The sequence below is a fragment of the Pogona vitticeps genome, chromosome 14 (assembly GCF_051106095.1).
Source record: "Pogona vitticeps strain Pit_001003342236 chromosome 14, PviZW2.1, whole genome shotgun sequence".
NCBI classification, from domain to species: domain Eukaryota; kingdom Metazoa; phylum Chordata; class Lepidosauria; order Squamata; family Agamidae; genus Pogona; species Pogona vitticeps.
The window spans coordinates 14,527,008-14,549,800 of NC_135796.1; the positions used below are offsets into that span (position 1 = coordinate 14,527,008).

At 46.8% G+C, this 22,793-nt stretch overlaps 1 protein-coding gene across 1 annotated transcript in view; it reads right to left on the minus strand.

The window, feature by feature from the left end:
- EP400 (E1A binding protein p400) overlaps window positions 1-22,793 on the minus strand; it is a 71,055-nt gene that overhangs the window by 25,995 nt on the left and 22,267 nt on the right. Inside the window, exons 13-30 of the mRNA XM_078381920.1 lie at window positions 21,122-21,223; window positions 19,623-19,816; window positions 17,980-18,157; window positions 17,741-17,877; window positions 16,467-16,636; window positions 14,174-14,348; window positions 13,922-14,058; window positions 12,477-12,663; window positions 11,480-11,646; window positions 11,078-11,226; window positions 8,055-8,327; window positions 6,168-6,332; window positions 4,263-4,418; window positions 3,344-3,426; window positions 2,891-2,904; window positions 1,619-1,921; window positions 413-615; window positions 117-286 (exon numbers count right to left, since the gene is read on the minus strand). Of these exons, the coding sequence (XP_078238046.1) occupies window positions 117-286; window positions 413-615; window positions 1,619-1,921; window positions 2,891-2,904; window positions 3,344-3,426; window positions 4,263-4,418; window positions 6,168-6,332; window positions 8,055-8,327; window positions 11,078-11,226; window positions 11,480-11,646; window positions 12,477-12,663; window positions 13,922-14,058; window positions 14,174-14,348; window positions 16,467-16,636; window positions 17,741-17,877; window positions 17,980-18,157; window positions 19,623-19,816; window positions 21,122-21,223 (2,963 nt within the window). The remainder of the gene's footprint in view (window positions 1-116; window positions 287-412; window positions 616-1,618; window positions 1,922-2,890; window positions 2,905-3,343; window positions 3,427-4,262; window positions 4,419-6,167; window positions 6,333-8,054; window positions 8,328-11,077; window positions 11,227-11,479; window positions 11,647-12,476; window positions 12,664-13,921; window positions 14,059-14,173; window positions 14,349-16,466; window positions 16,637-17,740; window positions 17,878-17,979; window positions 18,158-19,622; window positions 19,817-21,121; window positions 21,224-22,793) is intronic.

Below are 22,793 nucleotides of genomic sequence, written 5' to 3' on the forward strand. Positions count from 1 at the left end.
GAAGTTCAAACCATAAATAAACGGAGTCCTACGCTTTCAGCTGCCACATCCTTCTGTTTGAAAGGGTGCGAAAGCAAGACGACAGCCCGGAGGCGGTTCCAAATCATCACACTGACCTGGCGTTCTTCCTGATTCGCGCACTCGTCGATCCTCACGTAGGTGAGGGAATGGAAGTCCAAGAACAGCTCCAGGATGTCCAGCATGAGAATCATCTGGGACAGGATCAGCACCCGGCGTCCTTCTGACTTCAGCTTCTGAAGCAAGACGGCCAGGGCTTCCAGCTTCCCTGTGTTTCACAAAGAAAGGAGTCTCAGAGCTTTTTTTTAGAAAGGTCTGGGGGAAGGGGGGGGGAAATACACAGATCTTTGGCTTGTTTGCTTTTTAAGGTTCCACCCCCCTCCCGCACCCCTACCTGCATCGTATTGCACCAATCGGAGGTCAGGAAACTGGAGCAACTGGGGAGTGGTGAGCTCCTGCAGCTGGCGCAGGAAGGGTGCTGCCTTCTCTTTCAAACCATACCGGAGCAGCTTCATTCTATGGCTATAGAGAGCCGGGAGTTTTGCCACGCACAGGGACGGAGGAGCGGCCACCGCGGCCGGCAACACGGAGAGCATCCTGAGAAACAAAGCAAGAACACTGGAAATTCATTCATTCAATCAATAAACTGCCCCACCAGTGTGATTCACTAGGAGGTTTACAACAAAATAGAACATATACTCTTTAGATTAGGCATCCTTCAGTCTCGAGAGACTATGACAACGTGCTCTGTATGGAGAACTTGGAACAGCGTCTAGTGTGGGTGAGAAGGCCAATTCGAGAGTGGCCATCCCTTCCACACTGAGGACAAATACAATCTGTCACCTGTTTATACTCATAAACAACAAATAAACAATAAAAACTTAAAAACCATTGATAGCATAAAGCTTAGGAGGGCTACGTGGCGGAGCCTAGCCTGGGAAGATCTGGTGGGTCGGGCAAGTGACCTTAGGGAGACACTCCGACAAGTAACAAGGTCCCAAACCGTGGAAAGCTTTATACATAAGTGTCTGATGAAAGATAGGTGACTACAGCAGCTGGGTTACCAATTAATAGCACTTAACTGGCAGCCAGCGGGGGGGAGAAAAGGGGGGGTTCTGAACCTTTAGGAAGCTGGCCGCTTCTGGCGCCTACTGGGAGGAGGGTGGGAAAGAGAGGGCCAATGGGAACGGATTACCATCCTTAAGCGAAAATCGCCATAGGAAACATCGCTAAGCGAAACAATGTTTCCCCCCATTGGAATGCATTGAAGCCTATTCAATGCATTCCAATGGTTTTGCGACGTCTGTTTTCGCTATTTTTAAAGTGTCTTAAAATGTTCAAAAACTTTTTTAAATGCTTGGGATCGTTAGTGCACCTTGTAAAACCTTTGCAAACTTAATTTGGCTTTGTTCGGACTCTTCATTAATTTTTGGTGATTCCCCCCCCCCATTGAAATGCATTGAACTGTCCTCCTGCTCTTGAGCCGCCAACGTTCCATGACCCAGACTGAGATCTTAGGGTTATCCCTGTAATAAGGTTGCTAAAGGACTAGCTCGCTGAAGGTTCGAGACCATGTCCAGCTCGCGTACACCCCCATTACCTGTTCACAACATCTCTCAGGGATTCCCGCTGCTGCGCCAGCGCCTGGCCAATTCCTGGCAGCGGCAGGTTGCTGCCATCCTCAGACGGCGCCGACGAGAGGCTACAGTTGGCAAAGCCGGCCCAGCTCCACTTCCGGACTCCGGCGGACCACTGAGGGGCCGTCCTTCTGTCCCCCACCAGGGTGCAAAGCGTCACGAGATCTCTGCCGTACACAGGTGCCCGGGCGCAACGGCGCTCATTGGAAGCGAAGATCCGGTCCAGGCGCTCCTTCAGCAGCCGGTTTTTTTTCCTCGAAAGTCTCCTTGGGCAACAGCAGAGACACAAACGAATGAAAACTTGAGCTCATTTCTAAGGGCAACGGTGGCAACAAGTCCCGGATAGCGTGCTCGGCTCTCCAAATTTGGAAAGTTTGTTCCAAAGTTCAACATCTGTAACCCGGATACAATCCTCAACTCATTTATCTTACGAGCTGGATTGGACCCGAAGGATCAGTGAGTCCAGCCTCCATTCAAGGAGGCCCAGTAGGGGAATCGAACTCCCAGCTTCTGGTTCTGCAGGTGGGTGCCTAAGCCACTGAGCTATCCAGCAAGTCTTGGAGTTATAGAGCTGGAAGGGACCCTGTAGATCATCAAGTCCAGCCCATGGTCAAGGAGGCTCAGTAGTGGGGGAATCGAACTCCCAACCTCTGGCTCCACTGCCAGAGATCTAAGCCACTGAGCTATCCAGCCAGTCTTTTTGACTCTTTTAAGTTGTCATAAAACGTGGGTGTTCTCATGCAGCAGACTGACATGGCTATGACTCTTCATAAAAACTCCTTTGCTCAAACAAATTCAAAGTTGGTCATTGTAATAATCCTAGAACTGCAGAGTTGGAAGGGACCTGATGGATCATGGAGGCCAGCCCCTGACAGTGGGGCACCGTCGGGAATCGAACACCCAACTTTTGGCTCTACCTAAACCAGTGAGCGACTCAGGAGTGATACTCAGAAGTAAGTTCCGCAGACTAACAGAAGGACGTTAATTCCAAACATACATACATAAGAGTGGGCTAGTGGGCTGTGTACTAGTTCACACTGTACAACGACACCAAGTGTAATGGACTTTAGATATTGCCGTTTTAAGTTCTCCAGTCTTAGCAAGCATTGCATTTTTCAAAACGAGCTAAGAATTTCCTTCTACTCTTCCTTTAAAAATCACCAGTCACCTCCCAAACGCGTTGCAATTTGCTTTCATGCCGCGCTGGTGGAATCTCTTTCTCCCCATTTTTTTACGCCAAGCGCAAGCGCTATAAGAAAGAGATTCCATCAGCGGTGGGTGAAAGAATTAACCCGCCACAATGCCGTATTTTTAAAAGATGTATTTTAAGAAATGGGAAAGACCCAAACACTAGAAAGAAAAAACATACGTATGTATTTTGGTTTAGAAGCCAAAGAAGGTGGTGGGGGGAAAATGGCTAATCTTTATTTGCTTTTGAATTTAAAAGAAGAAAGAAAATGGGAGTCTTTAGGAAGCAAAGGAAAGTTATCTCCCTCTTGAGCAGGACCCATTGTTCTATGTAGGCTCAGTACTGTCAACTCAACTGGAAGCCGTTTCCAAGGGTTTCAGGTTGGAGTTGCCAAAGATCATGGACAGGCGGTTCTCCACGGCTGGCTACGGCTCTCCCCTTCAAAGTCAGCATGTTAATCTAAACACTGAAGTTGTAACAGCGACAGCGAGAAAAATACCTGTGTGTGTCCTCCATGAATAAGGCCAGGTTTTAAGGATGACGTGGAATCCCCCGAAGCCAAATTCGCGCCCACGGTTCGACCTGGAACACACATTTCAAGATAAAACACTACTCCGGGCAGCTTTTGGGAAATAATAAAAATATATGTAATGTACAGCAATTAATTTTTTTTTAAAGATGTAGGCACACAGCGGACAAAAACAACCAAAAGGGACAAGGGTGCCAGCATCATTATCGTCATCATCTGGGCCTTGCTCAAAAGGTCTGTTTTAACTTCTAAACTCCACAGATGGCTAGGGGGCACGGGCTGCCCAAGGGACCACTAAAATGCCATCATGACGACCCTGTCTAGAGGCGAAGATCTTCAGGAAATGTCCTTTCCCAAATACTTTTTGGCTCAAGTATTCGAGGCTCAACTCCGGCCTGAAATACTTTGATGCTGCGTCTTTCCATGGCTTTGGTCCAACATGGGAAACGGTGCCTCCCCTCCCTTAGAGTAGACATCCTCAACCTTTTCTTTTGGCCACGGCCATAAACACACGAAAGAAAGAGAGGCCGAATCGGGACCGTGGGAGTTTCATAAAGATCCCGTTAAGGTGGTGCGTGAAGAATTGTAGCCCGTCTGTGCCCCCCTTCAAATGCGCCAGGGGACACCCCCCCCCCCCGTTGAGAGTGGCTGCTCTGGAGGGTCCCGAGAGGGACCGTCGGGCATCGAGAATTATAATTCTCCACAAGTCTTAAGACTTTTAAAACACCTTCTGTTTTGATTTCTTTTTTTAAAAAGTGTGCCATTCTCCACGGCCAAGGAGAAAGAAAGAAGAAATGTTCCCCTTGGATCTTCAGAAGCTGCCCACCTTTGGCCCCTAGGATTAGATTTGGTTTCTTAAAGGCAAAGACGTGGGTAAGAGGTCTCTCACCTTGCTGGGCAACCGCTGAAGTTGGCAAGCCAGCCGGGTGGGGGTTTCCCAGAGCGTTCTGAACCGTCCCGGCCTGAGACACCGTCTGCATGACCACAGGGCCCTGAGGTCTCAGGTACTGCTGCCCGGGGGCTGAAACGATTTGGAGAACGCTGCCTGGTGGGCAAAAAAGTAAAAGGAAAGAGGTTGTAAACAAACTTGAAAAGCAAAGGTTAAAATTAAAATAGTAAACAGAAGAGTCTCTAGCCCTTCCTTCACATCATCAATTGTGAGAAATGAAAACCATCCATCCATAGAGCTTTTGTCACACAGGTTTAACCAGTTTATGCACTTTTACTGGGAGAAAGGCAGGATATACCCGTATTTTTCCATGTATAAGACGTCCCCCCCCCCACTTTTTCTAAACCAAAATTAAGAAATCTAAGTGGGGTTTAGCAAATGTAGGGGGAAAGGGATCAAAGCGCTGCAGGATCGCTTTGATCCCTGCTTTCCCCTCCACTTGTTTTTGTTCTCTCCTCAGCTTACTTCCATGTATAAGATGACCCTCCATTTTTAGTCTAAAGATTTTAGAATAAAAGTATAGTCTTATACATGGAAAAATACGGCAAATAAAGCAAATGAAAAATAAGAATGGATAGGCATGAAGAGGAAACCCCCATCAATATGGCCTTTATTGTAACTTCCTTTCCTTCTCATACTTTAAATGAACAAATAGAGGTGGAGGAAAAGAGAACACCAGTAGGGATAAAGGGATGATTTCTGTATCTTTTAACAAATAAAGTATTTTTCCCCACCATAAAACACTGTTTAATCGTCCATATTGCTCTGCTGCACTGACTGATTCAGCAGGCAAATTAATCTAGAGTTTTCTGACATGAGAAAAAGGTAGCTAAATAAAATAAACAGAAACGACAGCACCCAGAAAAATAAAATGAGTCTTGAAAACAACTCATTAAAAAGCTTTGAACAGTATAATTTCATTTACACATTTTCTTTAAAGTGAAAATGCTATTAGGAGTTTGGAAAGCATCTGACCGCAATTTGTGTGGCCTTTGTTAAGCGTTACCGTGTCTTCTCTGCTATCTTTGTGAACAGGAAAGAAATCATATTGGAAATGCTGCGAAGAAGAGAGGGCTAATTGCTACGGCCTGAATCCATCTATCAGTCCCAGCCAGCATAGGTCACTCGGCTTTGGGTTCAAACTCATCTTTCTGTCACTCAGACCTTAACGCAAGCTCATTTCACTCGGCCCCAGCAGCCCAGGTCTGAGTTATGGGTATGAGAACAACCTAGGATACAGCGTGCTGAAGGAATCAAGGCAGGTAAATACGCCCTACTGGCTGTATTTTGACAGCCTTCCAAGCCACTCAAAATGACAATGATGTCAGGCTTTTAAGTGGCTTTATAAAAAAGCAGCATAGTTTTTTGGGGGGGGGAGAGGCACTAAGGGCCTCTCTCTGTAGTCCTCAAAACTGCCTCCACGTGCCAACCTCAAATTCCTCACTACAAAACCAGAGGCACTGCCTGTCTCTTTAAAGTCAGGGGGTTCTCAACCTTGGGTAACCCAGATGTTCCTGGACTGCAACTCCCAGAAATCCCAGCCACCACAGTGGAGGGGGTGAAGGCTTCTGGGAGGTGCAGTCCAAACCTAAAGTTGGGAGCCAGTGCTTTGAATGGCCGACACCAGCCATTTCTGGGGCTGGTGTGTTTCACGCAGAGATCCGGAAGCAAAACACACATATACCCCGCCCCACAAAGCTGGCCACAGTGGCCCACCCTGGATCAAGGGATCCTCTCTGAGAAACCCCAAGCATGGATGTGCAAGTATTATGGATCCACAAGGATTGTGCGAACTCAGAATGGAAAAGGAGGTTCCTCCTTTGGGAAACCGGTCTCATATCATACCTTGCAACTGCAGAGGTTGCCCTGCAGTCAGCTGGCGGAGCTGACTGTGAGATAAAGTGAATTTGTTCCCCTGGAACTGCAGCGTTACCGGCGTCTCCGGCTGAGCGATGCGGCCCTGGGCGCCTGCAATGGAGGCCAGCTGGGCGATCTTTACCACTTCGCCGCCTGGGGGAAGGAGACAAAAGAGGGACGCTGGAGGAGAAAAGCGGCCGGCCTGAAATCCTGCCTCTCCCCCCCCCCCCGGCCTCGCTTTGGTTAGTAAAACTGACGCGGAGGTCTCCCCCATGCAGAAACGCAGGTGGTGCAGAGGAGAGAAAGTGCCAGATAAAAGTTCCAAAGGTACGTCTTTGAAGATGATGATTTAGGTCTTTTTCTTTTTCTCTTTTGCCCGTTTCAAGGGTGGAGCGTTTCATGGGGTGGAGGGGGGAAAAACAACTCTCCTTCCACTTTTTACAGGTGACAAGAGCCGCCTGGAAAAACCTCATGTGACACTTCGTGAACCAGAGAACGGACAAGCGTTAAAGCTCGGCTTCCGCTGCCTTTTCAAAAGCAAAACCCAGTAAAAGCCCAAAGAATCCTAAGAGGTTTTTAAAAGGGCTGCCCCTGTGGATCTCCCACGTTTAGCGAAACCAAAGTTGCTTCTGCTTTTCAGTTCTCGTAAGCGAGCAAACGCTGGAACAGGGGATACATGATGGAACGAGCCACCGGTATTTATTATTCTTAATCTGCTGGAGTACAGGTGTCTTCAGGAAGAAGCTCGCCACAAGCTTCGAGAAAAGTGACAGGTCTTCTAACAATCTTATAATCTTAGAACGGCAGAGTTGGAAGGGACACCTGGGGATCATCAAGTCCAGACCTTGCCAAGTAGGGCCAGTGTTTAGTGTATCATGTCCTCTGGTGTCTTTGCAAAAACACATTAAAAGTAAAGTTTGCTAGGTGGTTTCAAGACGATTTATACTTCCCAGCAGTTGCAACCAAACTACATAAAATCATTTCATGGCGACTAGGGTTGGTGGTGGAATACTGACTGTAAGCTCTCGAGAGACACCGCTCTGTGCTTTAATCGACGTGCCGGAAAAAAGGTTTGAAAAACCCACCCTTGGCCACATTTGGGGACGCGAGCAATGGTACTTTTTGCTTGTGTAAAGGCAGTTTGTTCCCCCCCCACGGCGATTAAAACATTAGTACGCTGGTGCTGAAAAGACTCTAGACATGCTCTAGTAAGGCCGTGTATGTAGAGACCGAAGCGTCACACGGTCTCCTCTCCCCGCTCCCGACTCCCACCGCCGCTCGCCTACGGGAAAGCCTTCTGAGCAGAGAAGGTTAGTGTATCCAACAAGAAAGAGAATCCAATTAGGGAGAGAGACGAGCTTTCAAAAAGAGGAGGAAGATAAAGAAAGACGAGTCGGTTCTGGGTCCCCAAGGAACTCCGGAGAGCAGAGGAAACATGCAGAAAAGAGGAGATTAAGTTGACACCGCTAACGTATGTCCACAGCAATTTTCAACTTGGGTTTTTCTTTGCCAAAAATTTAGACTTTTGTGTGGGTTTTTTTTTTAGGGTGTGGGGGGGGAATTACTGAGGCCAAACAAGCGATGTAAGATGGGGAGCGCAGGGACTCGGAAGAGGGAAGGGGAGAGTGGTGTCTGTCCCCTCGCCCGCCCCCCCCCGAGAAACCAAACCAAATCAAATTCCCCACGATCCAATTGTTCTGTACACATGTTTTAGGGTGCCTAAGAACTTAACCTCTGGGAAGCGGCTTTGGCTGCTGTTCTTTGTTCTGTCCCTTTTTTGGAGGAAATACATACAGAAGGTGGGAGACACCTGGAAGGAGAAAAAAAAAGGTGGTGGGGGGGGGAGAGGAGGCAGGAGGGAAGGGTGCCACTTACTAGGCAACCGTGCTTGAGCCTGAGAGGTCAAGACCAGCCTCTGAGGCAGCACACTCTGGGGGACGGTGTGCGGGGGAGCCGGCGGCGGAGCCTGGCCGAGCGGCAAGGCCAGCGCCGTGGTCTGAGCCCGCGGCTTGGCCGGGCTCGTCGTGGCGGCGAAGGTCACGGCCGGAGGTGGTCTCGGAGGAGCACCGACGGAAGAGGTCGGAAACTGTGATGCCGCGAAGGAGGAGGAGGAAGAGGAGGAGGAAGAGCAGGCGGCGGCAGTGGCGGCTGCAATCAATAAGGTCGGTGGGGATGCAAGCGGTTAGAGTCGGTCCCGGGTGGTTCCCTCTAAGGGTTATAATACTGGAGATTTTAAGGGTTTTAATTTAAAAAAAAATACATTCTCTGCTAAAGTACAGAAGCGTTGCAAAATCACTCACGGACCCACATACACACACACACACTCGGGACATTCAGACTTTGCTGGCTAAGACAGCAGCACCCTCTTATCGGCCGGATCAGAATCCACTGATTCACTTGTCCACGGTCTGAACAATTCAAAAAATATTAAAAACAATAGGCCACTAATATAATTTTTTTAAAATAATGAAGTTACCAGAACTGGCCGCTAGAGAGAGCCAGAGACTGAGCTATGGATAGCAATTACTATTATTAAATAGTTTAATAGTTTGCTATAATCTGAGTTTTTCAGCATCTTTTGGGGGTAGGGTGGGGTGATTGGAACCGATCCCCCGTGGATACAGGGGTCCCGCTACAGTTTCTTTCCAAAACCATTCCGGTTCTAGTAGTCTGTGGCCTTTTCAAGCCCTGCTGAATCAAATGTAACAGAGGGACAAAGGATGGATAGAACAGATGCCCGCCCTTCTTCCCCTGCTGCCTGCCAGGCAAAATTAACAATTATAATAATAAAAAAAATAAAGCTGGCTGGCTGCAGGATCTTGTTTTCAGAGCAGGCTGAAATCTTCAGAAAAAAGGCCTGCCTTGCAGCTTTTCTGGGCCGACGCCAAACGAAGAGACACACTCCATCACAGTATAGATTAGACATCGTCCAGCAAAAGCACATGGCAGGCTTTAAATCTGTGCACATGTATGGTTTTAGACTACAATTCCATGGATTCCTAAGGCTGCGCTGGAGAGATGGCTTGGAGAAATCTGCAATTAGGAAACTACTGAGAAAGAAACGACAGCCAGCGTGGGGCAAAGGACAGACCTATAATGGGCTTGCACACAGGAGGCTTGGGTTCGAATCTCTGCTCAGTCACGGAAACTCTAAAGCCACTCCCCCCCTTCCCAATCTCACATGCCGTACTTTTCGCACCATAAGACGCACTTTTTTCTCACAAAACAGGGGGGTGGAAAGTCTGTGCATCTTATGGAGCGAAGAAAACAGATTATGTTTTCCTGTTTTCTTCTCCTAAAAAATTGGTGCGTCTTATGGAACGAAAAATACGGTATTTCAAAAACCCCGAGGAAGTGGGCTCGCGCACGAAAGCTCACATTAAAATACAGTTCAGTCTTTTAAGGTGCCGCCACATTTTTGTCTTCTTGATTTTTCTTTTGTTTCGGGCCTGATTTGAAAACCCAGTTAAGGGTTGCCGTAAGTTCCATGCGGCTTGACAACATGTCAGTGGCACATGGCTCTCGTAAAGTCCCCCCTCCATCAAGGACATTACATACATGCCCCAGGAAAGCTAGTCCTTTAGCAAACAGGCTCGGCTGAAATCCTTTTTGCCAGCCTGCTAAGCTTTCTTCACAGAGGAAAATCATCCAAGCATGCAAGCTTTAACCTGCATCCTGGACAGAATTAGTCCCGGAAAGGAAGGTAACTATGCTTTGCTTGGATATATATATTTTTTAATCAGCTCTCAAAAGACTTGGGTGAAAAGGGGGAAATCGTAGAGTGAGAGAGTATTAAAAAAAAATTAAGAAGGTCCCCCTATCTCCGTCCAAAACTTTATGAACCCAAGCTTCTCACTAACTGGCTACCAAAGTAACTTTAGGTGAATTGTAGAAGGGGGTAGCCATGTTAGTCTGTGTAAGCATAACAGGTGAAAACAAAATAAAGATTTTTTTTTTTAAAGACAGGAACGTAGTGGCACTTTAAAGACTAACTTTCATATTCTTTAAGGGGAGCTTTTCTGGACAAGTCCACTTCCTCAGACGTTAGATGGATGCATTACTTCTCTGATGGGGTCTTTAGTACGAGTCGTGTTTACCATCTCTCAAAGTGGTATTTGTTTGTTCCTCTTTAATATTTGCATACTTCCTATTGTTTTAGCTTTAACGCTCTCTTTTAATTATATGTAAGCTGCCTCTTTATACTCGCTGTTCTCAGCCTGAAATATTTTCTTTTAATGATGTTAACCACTGTTGCATACTCATTGTTTTCAGCTCTATATACTGTCTCAATGATGTAAGCCGCCTTGGGTCCTTTTTAAGGAGAAAGGCAGAGCAAAAATTGAATGAATGAATGAATGAATGAATGAATGAATGAATGAATGAATGAATGCAGATTGTTGAATAGGAAGAGGATGCGAATATAGTATCCTGGCTCAGAACCTCACAAGGAAACCCACCAAAGAGCAGGATGGTCAAGACGCACGTATGCCTCTCCTCGCACCTCAGTTCCCCTTCCAAGGACCATATTTCCAACCCCCGCAACGACACAAAGGAGACATTTGAACAACTCGTTCGCAATGCCCTTTGACAGCACCAACACAAGTTGTGAATGCAGTTGTCCGTGCATATATCCATCCATGTGCCGCATCTGGAAACACACCCTGTTAATTATCCACCCACTTGGGAAAGCTTTCCAAGGAGCTGGTGAACATAGGTAACCGTCAGGGGTCCAAGAGAAGTTCAGACACTGTGGATTTCCTGAAAAACTGTTCAAGCCCACCCACTCCCTTAATAAGGAGAAAGGGAAGAGACCAGGCTGGCCATTTCAACGTTAATGGGCTGGTGGACGACATGCAGCGGCTTAGAAAAACGTAAGAGAGGAACAATACCTTTCTTACCTTGGTTTGTAGACATGGGTGACCTTCCTCGCACTTGCCCCTGCTGAGCCACTGTTGTGGCGGTCGTGGTGCGTTGTTGCACTTGCGTGCTGGGGAAGGGAGCGGTCCTGCCTTCTGGCTTCTGCCCGTAGGGGACAGGTTGGAATAACCTGGGGAAAAAAGTCGTTAAGTCTCATTTTCATCTCCTGCCATGAGCGCGCAGACAGATGCACAGAGGCTTTGGAAAATTAAACAAAAACTTCTTTGGTGTTACGGAGAAAAGCCTCCACAATTTTTCAACCCGACAGACAAGGAGCTCTTTGACCACTGTCCCCCTTCCCTTCCAAACGCACTTGCAAAAAACACACAACTTCTTTGGCCAACAGGAGAAGCAGCTGCCTGCCTGTCCGCCCGCTCGCTTACCTGCTTGGCTTCAGCTTGACAGGATTAGGCCTGGGGGCAGGCGGAGGAGAGGTATAAATTTCTTCAATAAGCTTCCGGGTCACTTTTTGCTTGGGCACCACTTGCGATTCATACCGGGTCACTTTATTCTCAATCCCAATCAAATCAAATGGACTCAAGTCGGCCACCTATACACACACACACACACATACACGTCAAGAGACAAGGGAGGGTTACTCTCGCTTTTCATTCCTGAGCCAGCTTTCACATCCTGATTGTTTACAGATTAGTAGGAAATCAAGGCATGCACACAGAAACAAGGCTTCTGGTCTTTCACATGTTATGCTTTTAATTGTAATTTATTGTACTGTATTATATTGTTTTTTTTCTGCACTTTATGATATTTGACTGCCCCAATTATATTATTTTGTATATGTATTAATTAGGTTATTCCGTTGTTTGTTTATCTGTTGTGAACTGCCCAGAGTGGCACCGGCTACCAGATGGGCAGTCTATAAATCAAATTATTATTATTATTATTATTATTATTATTATTATTATTATTATTATTATTATTATTATTATTATTATTATTGCTACTACTACTACTACTACTACTACTTTTTATTTATTTATTTATTTATTTATTTATTTATTTATTTATTTATTTATTTATTTATTTATTTATTTATTTATTTAGCTTGTATGCCGCCCACTCTACCCAAAGGTCTCTGGGCAGCTTACAACAATTAAAATACAATTAAAATAGAATAAAACGATAAAACGATAAAAATATATTGTCCTGAGGCAACGTGACAGCAAGTCCTTGACATTTCTTCATCAGTACAATTCTTGATGAAAACTCATTGGTGGCCAGGAACCCACATTGTATTTATAGGACGGTAAAATACTTTACATTGATTTGTTGCTTACAATCCAAAAATAAGAACCAGAGGGTGAAAACACGCTCCTGTTCTCTCCCACGGCGGTTGTCTTACAAGTCTGTCACTTAACTCACCTTCCAAACATTGCGTTCCAGGGCTTTTAAGACCAGCGAAGCAGTTCTATACCGCAGCGTCTCCGAGACATAAGAGGAACTGGACAGCCGAGGGTTTATGAGGTCAGGGTGGTTACAGATCTTCTGTAGCTGCATCAGAACATGAAGGACACTGACAAAATGTCCACTTTTCAGAGCATCCTGGGTTCTGTCCAAGGGGGAAAGAAAGAAAAAAAGAACAGGAGCATAGCAATGTGAAAGTTAAGTTACCAAAACATGTGAAATGTTATGAATCCCTGGAATTGCTGCTTTGTGAAGATGGGCGGTTCCACGAAGCCAATCTTCTTATATTCGCATCTGAAGTTTCTTTGGAATGGTCTGGCCCAAGGCAAAGAGTCACTTCTCATCATGGCGTTGTCTAGACAATCTTATAAAAAGGTAAAGGTTCCCCTTGACATTTAGTCCAGTCGTGTCCGACTCTAGGCCGTGATGCTCATTCCCGTTTCCAAGCCGTAGAGCCAGTGTTTGTCCACAGACCGTTTCTATGGTCACGTGGCCAGCGCGACTAGACACGGAACGCCATCACCTTCCCACCGAGGTGGTACCTATTTATCTACTCGCATTTGCATGCTTTCGAACTGCTAGGTTGGCAGGAGCTGGGACAAGCGACAGGAGCTCACTCCGTCGTGTGGATTCGATCTTACGACGGCTGGTCTTCTGACCTTGCAGCACAGAGGCGTCTGCGGTTTAACCTGCAGTGCCACCACGTCCTTTAGACAGTCTTATAGCTAAGTCTAAACCAGGGTTGGGCAGCCTTGGTTCTTTGGGTGCTTTGGACTTCAACTCTCAGAAGACCCTGCCACCAAAGGTAGGAGGGTTATAGGAGCTGCCATTCAAACGGCTCTTAACCCTAACCCCCTTTTCATATTTTTATGGCATGTATACACACATGAATCTTATTTTTTTAAAAAAAAAGTGGGGGAAGGAAGCTGAATTCAAAGTAGATCCAGCCCGGGTGGCCTTGGGCCAGCTGCACAGTCCCAGGGTGGGCCCTAGAGGAAGGGATGCGTCAACCACTTCTGAGGATTCTTTGCCAGGAAAATTAAGGAAAGGGGGCCACCATATGTCATCACAATTGACTAGACAGCACATGATTATTGTTCCAGACAAATAATAAATGGAAAATACAGCAGCCAAAAAACACTCCAGACTTGAAAAAAAACATTCTGCAGTCTTGTGTATCCTCCTCAGATCACTCAGTATTGGGGAGAACGGGACCTCATTTTGTTGTAAAGATAGGCTCCATGTTGTACAAGTCAGTTCTAGACCCTAAAGCCACATCTTCCAATGACAGCTAAGCCTTTTCCTCCCTAGTTGCGACACGACGGATTAGTTTAAGCACTTCAAACGCAAACAAAGGGATTTTCTCTTAACAACAACAACGAAAAAAGAGCATGCTCTCATACCCTAGCTGCATTATGACATCCTCGTACATCATTTTTTGTCGGTTCGAAAGCCGACACTTGAGTACATGCTCGTACTTCTTCATCAGCTGCTTCTCGACATCCCTCTTCGATCGGCGCAGAATAAACGGCTGGATCATCTGAAGGGGGGGGTGCGGGGAGGGGGGAAAAATAATATCAAAGTTGGCACTCATGCGGCCATGCGGTGAGAAAACCCCAGGGGCAATTCAAAGGCAAAAGCGAGCAATAACTCACGCGGTGCAACCTGATGACAAGTTTGTGACAGTAATCCTGGTTCTCCTCATTGGCCGCTTTTACTGGGAAATCCAGGTAAGGTTTGGAGATGCCTGGGATCAGGAAGTGCACCATGGTCCATAGTTCCATCAAGGTGTTGTGCAGAGGGGTGTCGATCAGGAGCAGGCGGTGCTGGCTGTGAAGGGTCAGAGATTAGCCGTTCGACATTTTATGAATTAGACCAGACGTTCCCAACCTCGGATCCCCCAGATCAGTGGTTCTTAACGTGGGCGATAATGCCCCCCAGGGGGCGATTTCATTTTTCAGGGGGGTGGTAGAACGAAAACGGGCGGCAGGGGGGCGCTGGAGCAGAAGGGGGGCGGCAGGGGGGCGCTGGAGCAGAAGGGGGGCGGTAGGGGGCGCTGGAGCAAGCCAAACCTGTGAAGATGGCTGCAGCCTTTTTACAGTGTGCATGAATATATATTTTCCTCCCATTTTAATTTAGTTTCAGACTTTTTGTCTTGAAAGTTTTAGTTCCTGCATTTGTTTTTTATGCCCTTTTTATATTTCTTTTTGCGTCTTAAAAGTCAGTTGCCACTAAATCATTAAATGTTGCTTTTTGGGGGGCATTTCATTTTCTTGGAATTTAATTTTGTTTTCAGGGGTCATTGGATTTAAGTGTCTTAAATAAATAAATAAATAAATAAATAAATAAATAAATAAATAAATAAATAAAGAAAGAAAGAAAGAAAGAAAGAAAGAAATAAAGAAAGAAAGAAAGAAAGAAAGAAAGAAAGAAAGAAAGAAAGAAAGAAAGAAAGAAAGAAAGAAATCATCACCGCGGGGAGGGGGGCGATGATAACTTCCTCAATGGCTCAAGGGGGCGTTTCTTTCAAAAAGGTTAAGAACCACTGCCCCAGATGATCTTTGGACTACAACTCCCAGAAATCCTGGCCAGCACAGCTAGGGGTGAAGGCTTTTGGGAGGTGTTGTCTAAGAACATCTAGGGACCCAAGGCTGGGAACCACTGCTCTTGACTATAGTTCTTGTCTTCCTGGCCTTAGGAAGCAGGCCATGAAATAGGCTTCTGTGAAGGAAGGTGCTTGTTGTCGTTGCTGATGGACCATCCTGATCACTTCTCCCTCTTCTTGTCCTTTTTTTTCCAACCTGTCTTGATGTTCCTCCACCACAGCGGTTCCCAACCTTGGGTCCCCAGATGTTCTTGGACTACAACTCCCAGAAATCCTGGCCAGCACAGTGAGTGGTGAAGGTTTCTGAGAGATTTAGTCCAAGAACATCTAGAGAACCACTGGGTTAGACCACTGTGGCAGGTGTTCAAGCAAAATGAAAATCAATGGCTGAAGCCTACTGCTGTTTGCATAACCTGCTGAGGCTAATTGCTGCTAATCGACAAGTGGGCATCTTGGGTTCACAATTGGGCCACCAGCAGGCACGTGATGAAGGCATACGTCAGCACCTCATCAATTCACCAGAATTAGCTGTGGCAGGTTATGCCAATCTCATGCAAATACCAACAGGACTTTGACCAATTAAGTCATGGGGGGAAAGAGGGGAGGAGGACACAAGTAAAAGGAACAACCTTGATCAAGACCATTTGAGATCAAGACTATTTGAGATCAAGACTTTTTGCATGGCTGTCTTACCGACATACCGTTTCCTTTTAGGAATAAGAGAGGGCAGAGAGAAGGTTTCCTTTTCTATTCATCCCGTTTTCATGCAAAAAAAAAAAAAGTAACATTCCCAAAGCTGCCCCCCACCCCCCACCCATCCCATGCCTTACGGTTTTGACTCATATAACACTTCCGACCACTACGTTCTTAACCACTGACACAGAAAAGAGAAACCCGGGTCAAACATTTCATCTAGACCCAGCCTTGCAGGTTCGAAATGCGAATCTTACATCTAGAAGGCTGCAGCTTCCGCATGTTGGTACCCAACATCCTCCCATAAAGAAAGCGATACTTGGATCTGGAAGGCTCCTCGCCTGTCGTCTCTCATCCCCACCCTCTTTTCAACCTGGACACAGACGGTTGCCCCAGATTCTAAGATTCTCTCTCATACTATAAGAACCAACGACTTTCAGGTCCTGGTGGGCAAACAACAGCCCCCCGCCCGTCACCCATCTTTTTGGGGACTGCATATCCAAGCATCCCCCTCCCACGGGCTATGTTGGCTATGGATGATGGGAATCACAACCCACAGGGAGTGCCGGCAAGCTGTCCCATCTCTCTTCGAGCCAAAAGCCAGATGTTAGGGAACCCCCAAAGCACGACGATGCAGAAGTCTCAGCTACCTGCGGAGATTGAAAAGCGCCTCCCAGTGCTTCTCGGTCATGTTCTTGATCTGCTGCATCTCATCCACAATCAGGTATTTCCACCGCATCTTTGTGAAAGCCTGGTGGCCTTTGAAGAGCTGCTTGTAGGAGGTGATACACACGTGGAAGCTGTTTGGTTCCATCCACTCCTGCGAGGAAGGGGGGGAAAGTGAAGAAAAAGAAAAAGGATCTATGGCACCACAGGGTGGGCCAGACGTGGTGGACAGAAACAAGATTCCCAGATCCTACAGCCTTATTGAAAGCCAGGGGTTCAACACCAGCAGACCCCCACCCCCCAGGGCTAGCTTGCATTAAAAGGCATGAAGGACTGAACGGAAGAATAGAGTTGCCTTGGCCGGAGAGGGAGTAAACAAAGGAATCTTGGGAGATTTCAACTATGATGCCTCTTCTGCCACAGACAATGGTGCCGTCGAGCAAGCGGCCACGGCAGGTGAAAACTGGAGTCCACGGATGGCTCCAGAGTCGGGCTCCAGTGATCTTGCCTGTGTCTCCCTCTTTGTCTCTCACAATAACTCAGGAGAGAGCGGGTTGTGGAAGCTGTAGCATAAACAGGGTGGGTGTGATTTAAATCAAATGTGGGGTTTACACCATGATTTGATTTATTTGCCGCCCATCTAGCCGATCACCCCTCGGGACGAACAAAAAAATATATAAAACATAAACGATGTAATGGCTACCGACACTAAGCAGTACCACCGATAAAAAAATGCAAGATTCGTGGCAATGTCCATAATGGAACATACCCGCATTCCTCTCCTCCTTTATCCACTTGTTCCATCTCCTTGGCTACTCTGAACAGCTCTGGTTTTAAGAGCTTTCTAAATATAGAAAGGGGGCTTTTCTTGATTTAAATTGGGATTTAAATCTGTTTTGGTTTTTTTTTTTAAATCATGGATTTTCTTCCCTCCTGAGTATAAACAAGGGGAATAAAAAAAAATCTGGCCAAATTTATAGGTTGAAGATAGCTATGAACACTGGAAACCATGGCCACAGATAGGCAAACCCATGAGCTGGCAACTGGCTCCTCCCTGCTCTTTTGCTACTTTATCTTTATAGGAGGACCAGCCATCTGGAAACTACGAGGGCAGCCTGCGTTGTCTATTCTTCCCCCAAACACACCTGGGAAGACCGTCTCAGCTGACAAACCAGATTCGAACAGACACTTAAATACAGGCGAATTTCTGTTTGGTGAACAGGCAGTGAGTCAGTACAAATCCCGCATGACGCTGTACCTGTCTTTTTGCTCTCAGTTCCCGCTGGCTACCGATATAGAGCAGGATCTTCAATCCAGGGCACCAGCGCTTCAGTTCCAGCTCCCACTTCAGGATATTACAACTCCGGGCAATGACGAGGTGAGGACCCCAGTCACCTGCGAGGGAACCAGCCGTTGGAAAGCTTGAGCGTGGTGCTGAGGAACGAGCCCACAGAGTTTCACACTAAGCCGAGGAATGGAAGAGCGCCACGGGCTTACCCTCGTTGCAGGCCAGATGGGCGAAAAAGGCAATGACCTGCACCGTTTTGCCAAGGCCGGCCTCATCCGCCAAAATGCCGTTGAGGTTCTTCTTGTATAGCTTGGCCAGCCAGTCCAAGCCGATCTTCTGATACTCCCGGAGAGAGCCGTACAAGAGCGGGGGAGTGTTGTATTTCACCTGCGGGAAAAGCAAGCAATAAAGCTACACGATTTGGCTCTTCCTCTGCCGCACGCCAGCCACTCTGGTACTGATTTAACTCTTACACGCTGGGATCCAAGATGCCAACAGCCACCTCCAGTTGAAGAAACCACATAAAATTAAGACCTACCATGTTAAGTATGCCCTGGCATTGTCTTCTGTCCAGCTGGGAGCCTTGTGCCCTAATCTCACCCACTTATCATGTGCCCTTTCAGTTCTTTGTTTACAAACATGAATCAGCCAGCTTAGAAATAATTCTTCTGTTCATTTTTTTTGGCATCAGAGCACAGTTTTCCTCACCAAAGTGCTGGGGCAAAATATATTATTCCATGTGAAATTCCAACGGAGAAAGCAGAAAGGATGTGTTTTGGTCAATAGCAGGATGGCCCAATTCAGGATTTATTTAAAAATATTTTACCCCATCTTTCTCCTTAAAAGGACCCAAAGCGGCTTACATCATTAAAAGGACAATATTTAAAAGCAAAAAGAGAGAGATTACTTACCTGTAACTCTGGTTCTTCGAGTGGTCATCTGTGAATTCACACATTGTCAAGATGGGCGGACCACATGTACTGGGGGGGGCGGTCCTTGATGAACGTATCATAAAGCTCTAGAATATTCCGGAGACCTCTGCACAAGCGCAGATTAAACCACTAGTGTGAATTCACAGAGACCATGAAGAAGAACAGTTAAGTGTACAAATATTTAACAAGGATTAAATAAGTATTATATTTTAAAAACGAAGTGAACATTAAAAGCAACAGAGCACAGCAGTTCAATATGAAAAACACACACACCCTCTGATGAACAGGAAACCTCACGGCTTGAGGAAAATCATTTAAAAAGAGTGTTGCACTTAATCCAGGCCCACACCGATGACCCTTTGCTAACCCAGAATTCATCGGCATCCAGGGGCTCACCGAGGTCCGTGAACACCCTACCACTCACTCAAGTTTTGTCTTGCTTTTAACCAAAGTCTATGAGGATGGAGACAGCCATTGTGGTGTAGGAGACGGAGGGCCAAAGGAGGACTCAACTCCCCCCTGATCATGGAAAGTCAACCAGGTGGTAAACCATTACTTGGGCATCTCACGTGCCTCAAAAACCTTTGGAAGCAACTCAACAACTCATCACAATACAAGAAGAGGGCTGGAATTTATTTCTCAAGACAAGAGGGTTTTCTGAAATCAGCTACCCGTGGATATTGAAAAGACTCTTAAACTGTCAGTTTGGGGATTATCTGAAATGGATGAGAAGAACTCCATCAGCTTTTGTGGTTTAACAACTCCCTGCAGGATCCTCCCCTGATTACAAGGGGGAGAAAGGACAAGAAAAACAAAAGGTTAAAGGCCAACCGATTCGATCTTGCACGCACACCTCACCGCCAAGCAGGCCACCCTCCGTGCAGGACTGTTTGCCACCCGTAAGATGGGAGAACGCTTACCGTGGTGGTGATCCGGGCGCTGCCCTTGGGCAGGAGGGCTTCGGCGGTGGCGGCCACCTCGGCAATGTCCCTCCCGTGTTTCTTGGTAGGAATCGCTCGATCCGGCCCCTTATACTGATCGATGCTGAGGAGGGAGTCGATCAAGATAAACTCCTTCTGGAGGGTCTCCTTTCCAGCTCCTTGTTCTTCCATCTCTGGCCAAACAAAGGAACCGAACAATGAATTCTATGCGGGCGACGGCAGCCGCTGATCCTTCGCGAATGGACGGCTCTGCTTGTTGATTAAGTCCGGGGCAGGACCACTGCCAAAGAGACTTGTGGTGCCTTAAAGGCTAACAGGTTTGATCCGCCGTGAGCGTTCATGGACTGCAGATGCATCGGGGGAAAGCAGGCTGCAGGCCAGAAAAGCTTCTGCCAATTAAAACCTGGCCTTCTTTAAGGCTTCCCGGTTAGCTTTTGGATTCAATGGATACACTAAAATATCTGAAATCCAGGACCAGCAGCTTCAGAGGAGAACCAGACCAGAAACAGGCAGCAGGCCTAGTTAACTTAGAGATGCCTTCAGGGCACAACGCAAAGCCCTCTTCCGCACAACAGATTCAGACACGGATTTAAACTCTTGTTCAGACACTGATTCCCCGCAGCTCACAAACTGTGAGAGACAGACTGGCTAATCAGTCTGTAATCACTCAGGCTTGGTCATCGCTAGCCATGGGGCTCCTGGGGCAGCCCCGAGGAAGCCAACTAGCCCAATGCAACGTCCTTACACCACAGCCTGTGTCTCCCCATCTCTGTCACAGCTCCCACTGCTCTCAAGAAGGGCATGCAATGAAAGGTTAAAATTGTGAGACCTGTCTCTGCATAAAGCTGCTGCTTTGACAGACGTTACCTAACCCACATCTTGCATTCTAAGGGGGGAAGAGGAACCCCCATCCAGATAATGCAGCTAGGCAATAATGGACAGGACTGGCACATGCGAATGGCACAATGCAATGTCCATCATGTGTGTCACATTGGAAACACTCTTGGTTGTTTTTAAGGAGCTATGAACCTTCATAGAATAACAGAGTTGGAAGGAGCCTGTAAGGCCACCGAGCCCAACTCCCTAGATGCAGGAATCCAAATCAAAGCAGATCTAACAGATATTGCCCAATTACCGTATTTTTCGCACTATAAGACACACTTTTTCCACAAAACAGGGAGGTGGAAAGTCTGTGCGTCTTATGGAGCGAAGAAAACAGATTCTTTTTCCTGTTTTCTTCTCCTAAAAATTTGGTGCGTCTTATGGAGAGGTGCATCTTATGGAGCGAAAAATGGGGTATTTTCTTGAATGCCTCCAGCTCTGGAGCGCTCACCACCTCCCGGGGGTCATTGCTTCTATTGCCGAACTGCTCCAACAGTTAATAAGTTTTACGAGGGGTTGAAACGTGTGAAAGCAGAACTTTCCCTTAAAAAAGTTCTTTTCTAACGGAAGACTGGCCCAGGGGAGAGGGGGCTGACCTTCTTCACTAGAATCATCTTCAGATTTCATTTGGGGCCAGTGAAAATTCTCTGCAAAGGCGCCTTCGTACATTTTCACCAGGTCATCCAAAGGCAGCTCGGCTAAAAACAAAAAGGGGAAAAAAATTCACTTTGTCACCATCCATTTCTACGTGTCTTTTAAAGGGGAGTGGGGAAGACAGCAGGAACCTTTCAAGAAAAAAGACATCCATTTTTTAAAAAACAAGAAAAGCAACATGGAATGTTAAATCACACACGCTGGCAAGAAAAGATTGCAAGGATAAATCAACTGGTTAGAGGCAGACATTTAAAACAGCCGAATTTAAAACAGCCGAACATATTTTACTGAAAGCCTTAATGTGATGCTGAAAAGACTTTATTTGATTGTTTAAATCACTTCTACCTCGCCTTTCTACATGTATAGTACATTGCTGTCATCTCTCCAAGAAACTAAGAAAGTGACACACAATAGCTCAGTGGTTTAAGCACCTGGCTGCGGAACCAGAGGTTGGGGCTTCGATTCCCCCAGTGTGCCTCCTGGGAGAAGAGCCAGCCTGGGTAGCCTTGGGCCAGCTGCACGGTTCCAGGACACCCCCAGGAGAAGAAGCAACCACTTCTGAGTATTCTCTACCTGGAAAGGGTCGCCATTAAGTCAGGATTGACTTGACAGCACATGATGATGATGATGATCCAAGAGACTAAGAAGGCACACACTATGTTCTTAATGCAAGCCACTGCCTTGATTCCATCCCAAAACAGGACGATGGAAACAATTTCATAAACAATATGACATTTTGATAAGGACCCTGCCCAAGTTAACGTCCAAGGGAAGAATTCCTTTACTTCTTATTAATGCTTATGTACTTATTATTAATATAATAATAATTTTTTAAAAAATCAAAAGTCTTTAACACATACTATCTATGACAGCATCACATGTTTCTTATTCATTTTCCTCCACACAGATCTTGTCAATACATTTCGTGGAAGGAAAACAGCACTGTCGCTTTGGAAGGCATTCCATTTTTGGAGCAAACGGCATCTCTTCCTCTGCACCTAATGGAACGAAGATCTCGAATCTTCCACAAGCTCACCCATGAATGGGACTGGACATGGCAGGATGGACAGCACCTTTTTTGAGGCAAGGCGGGGGTGCCTTCACCCTGCTTCCAGACTGTCTTCCCCCCCCCCCCAATTGCACAAGCATTCCGAGGAAAACTAGGTGTGCCCTCTACACACCACCTCTTTCGTCTCCTGCGGAATGGCACCCCAGCTGCCCGTCCAAAATGCCAGAACCCTTGAAGAGGGCTCCTGCCTCCCCTGGCCCTATGGGTATTCACAGCTCTATGGGGTAGAACTGCTCATCCAAGCACATCATCAATGAACTGCATGGCTGGAAGGGATCCTATAGATCAGTGGTGTCGAACTGTGGCCCTCCAGATGTTCTTGGCCTTCAACTCCCAGAAATCCTGGCCAGCAGAGGTGGTGGTGAAGGGTTCTGGGAGTTGAAGTCCAAGAACATCTGGAGGGCCACAGTTCGACACCACTGCTATACCGCAGATCATCAAGTCCAGCCCCTTTCAAGGAGGCACCACTGGGGAAATGAACCCTCCGAAGCCAGAGACCTAAACCCCTGGGCTACCCCATGCAGGGAGCTCCCAGCCTCCACTGA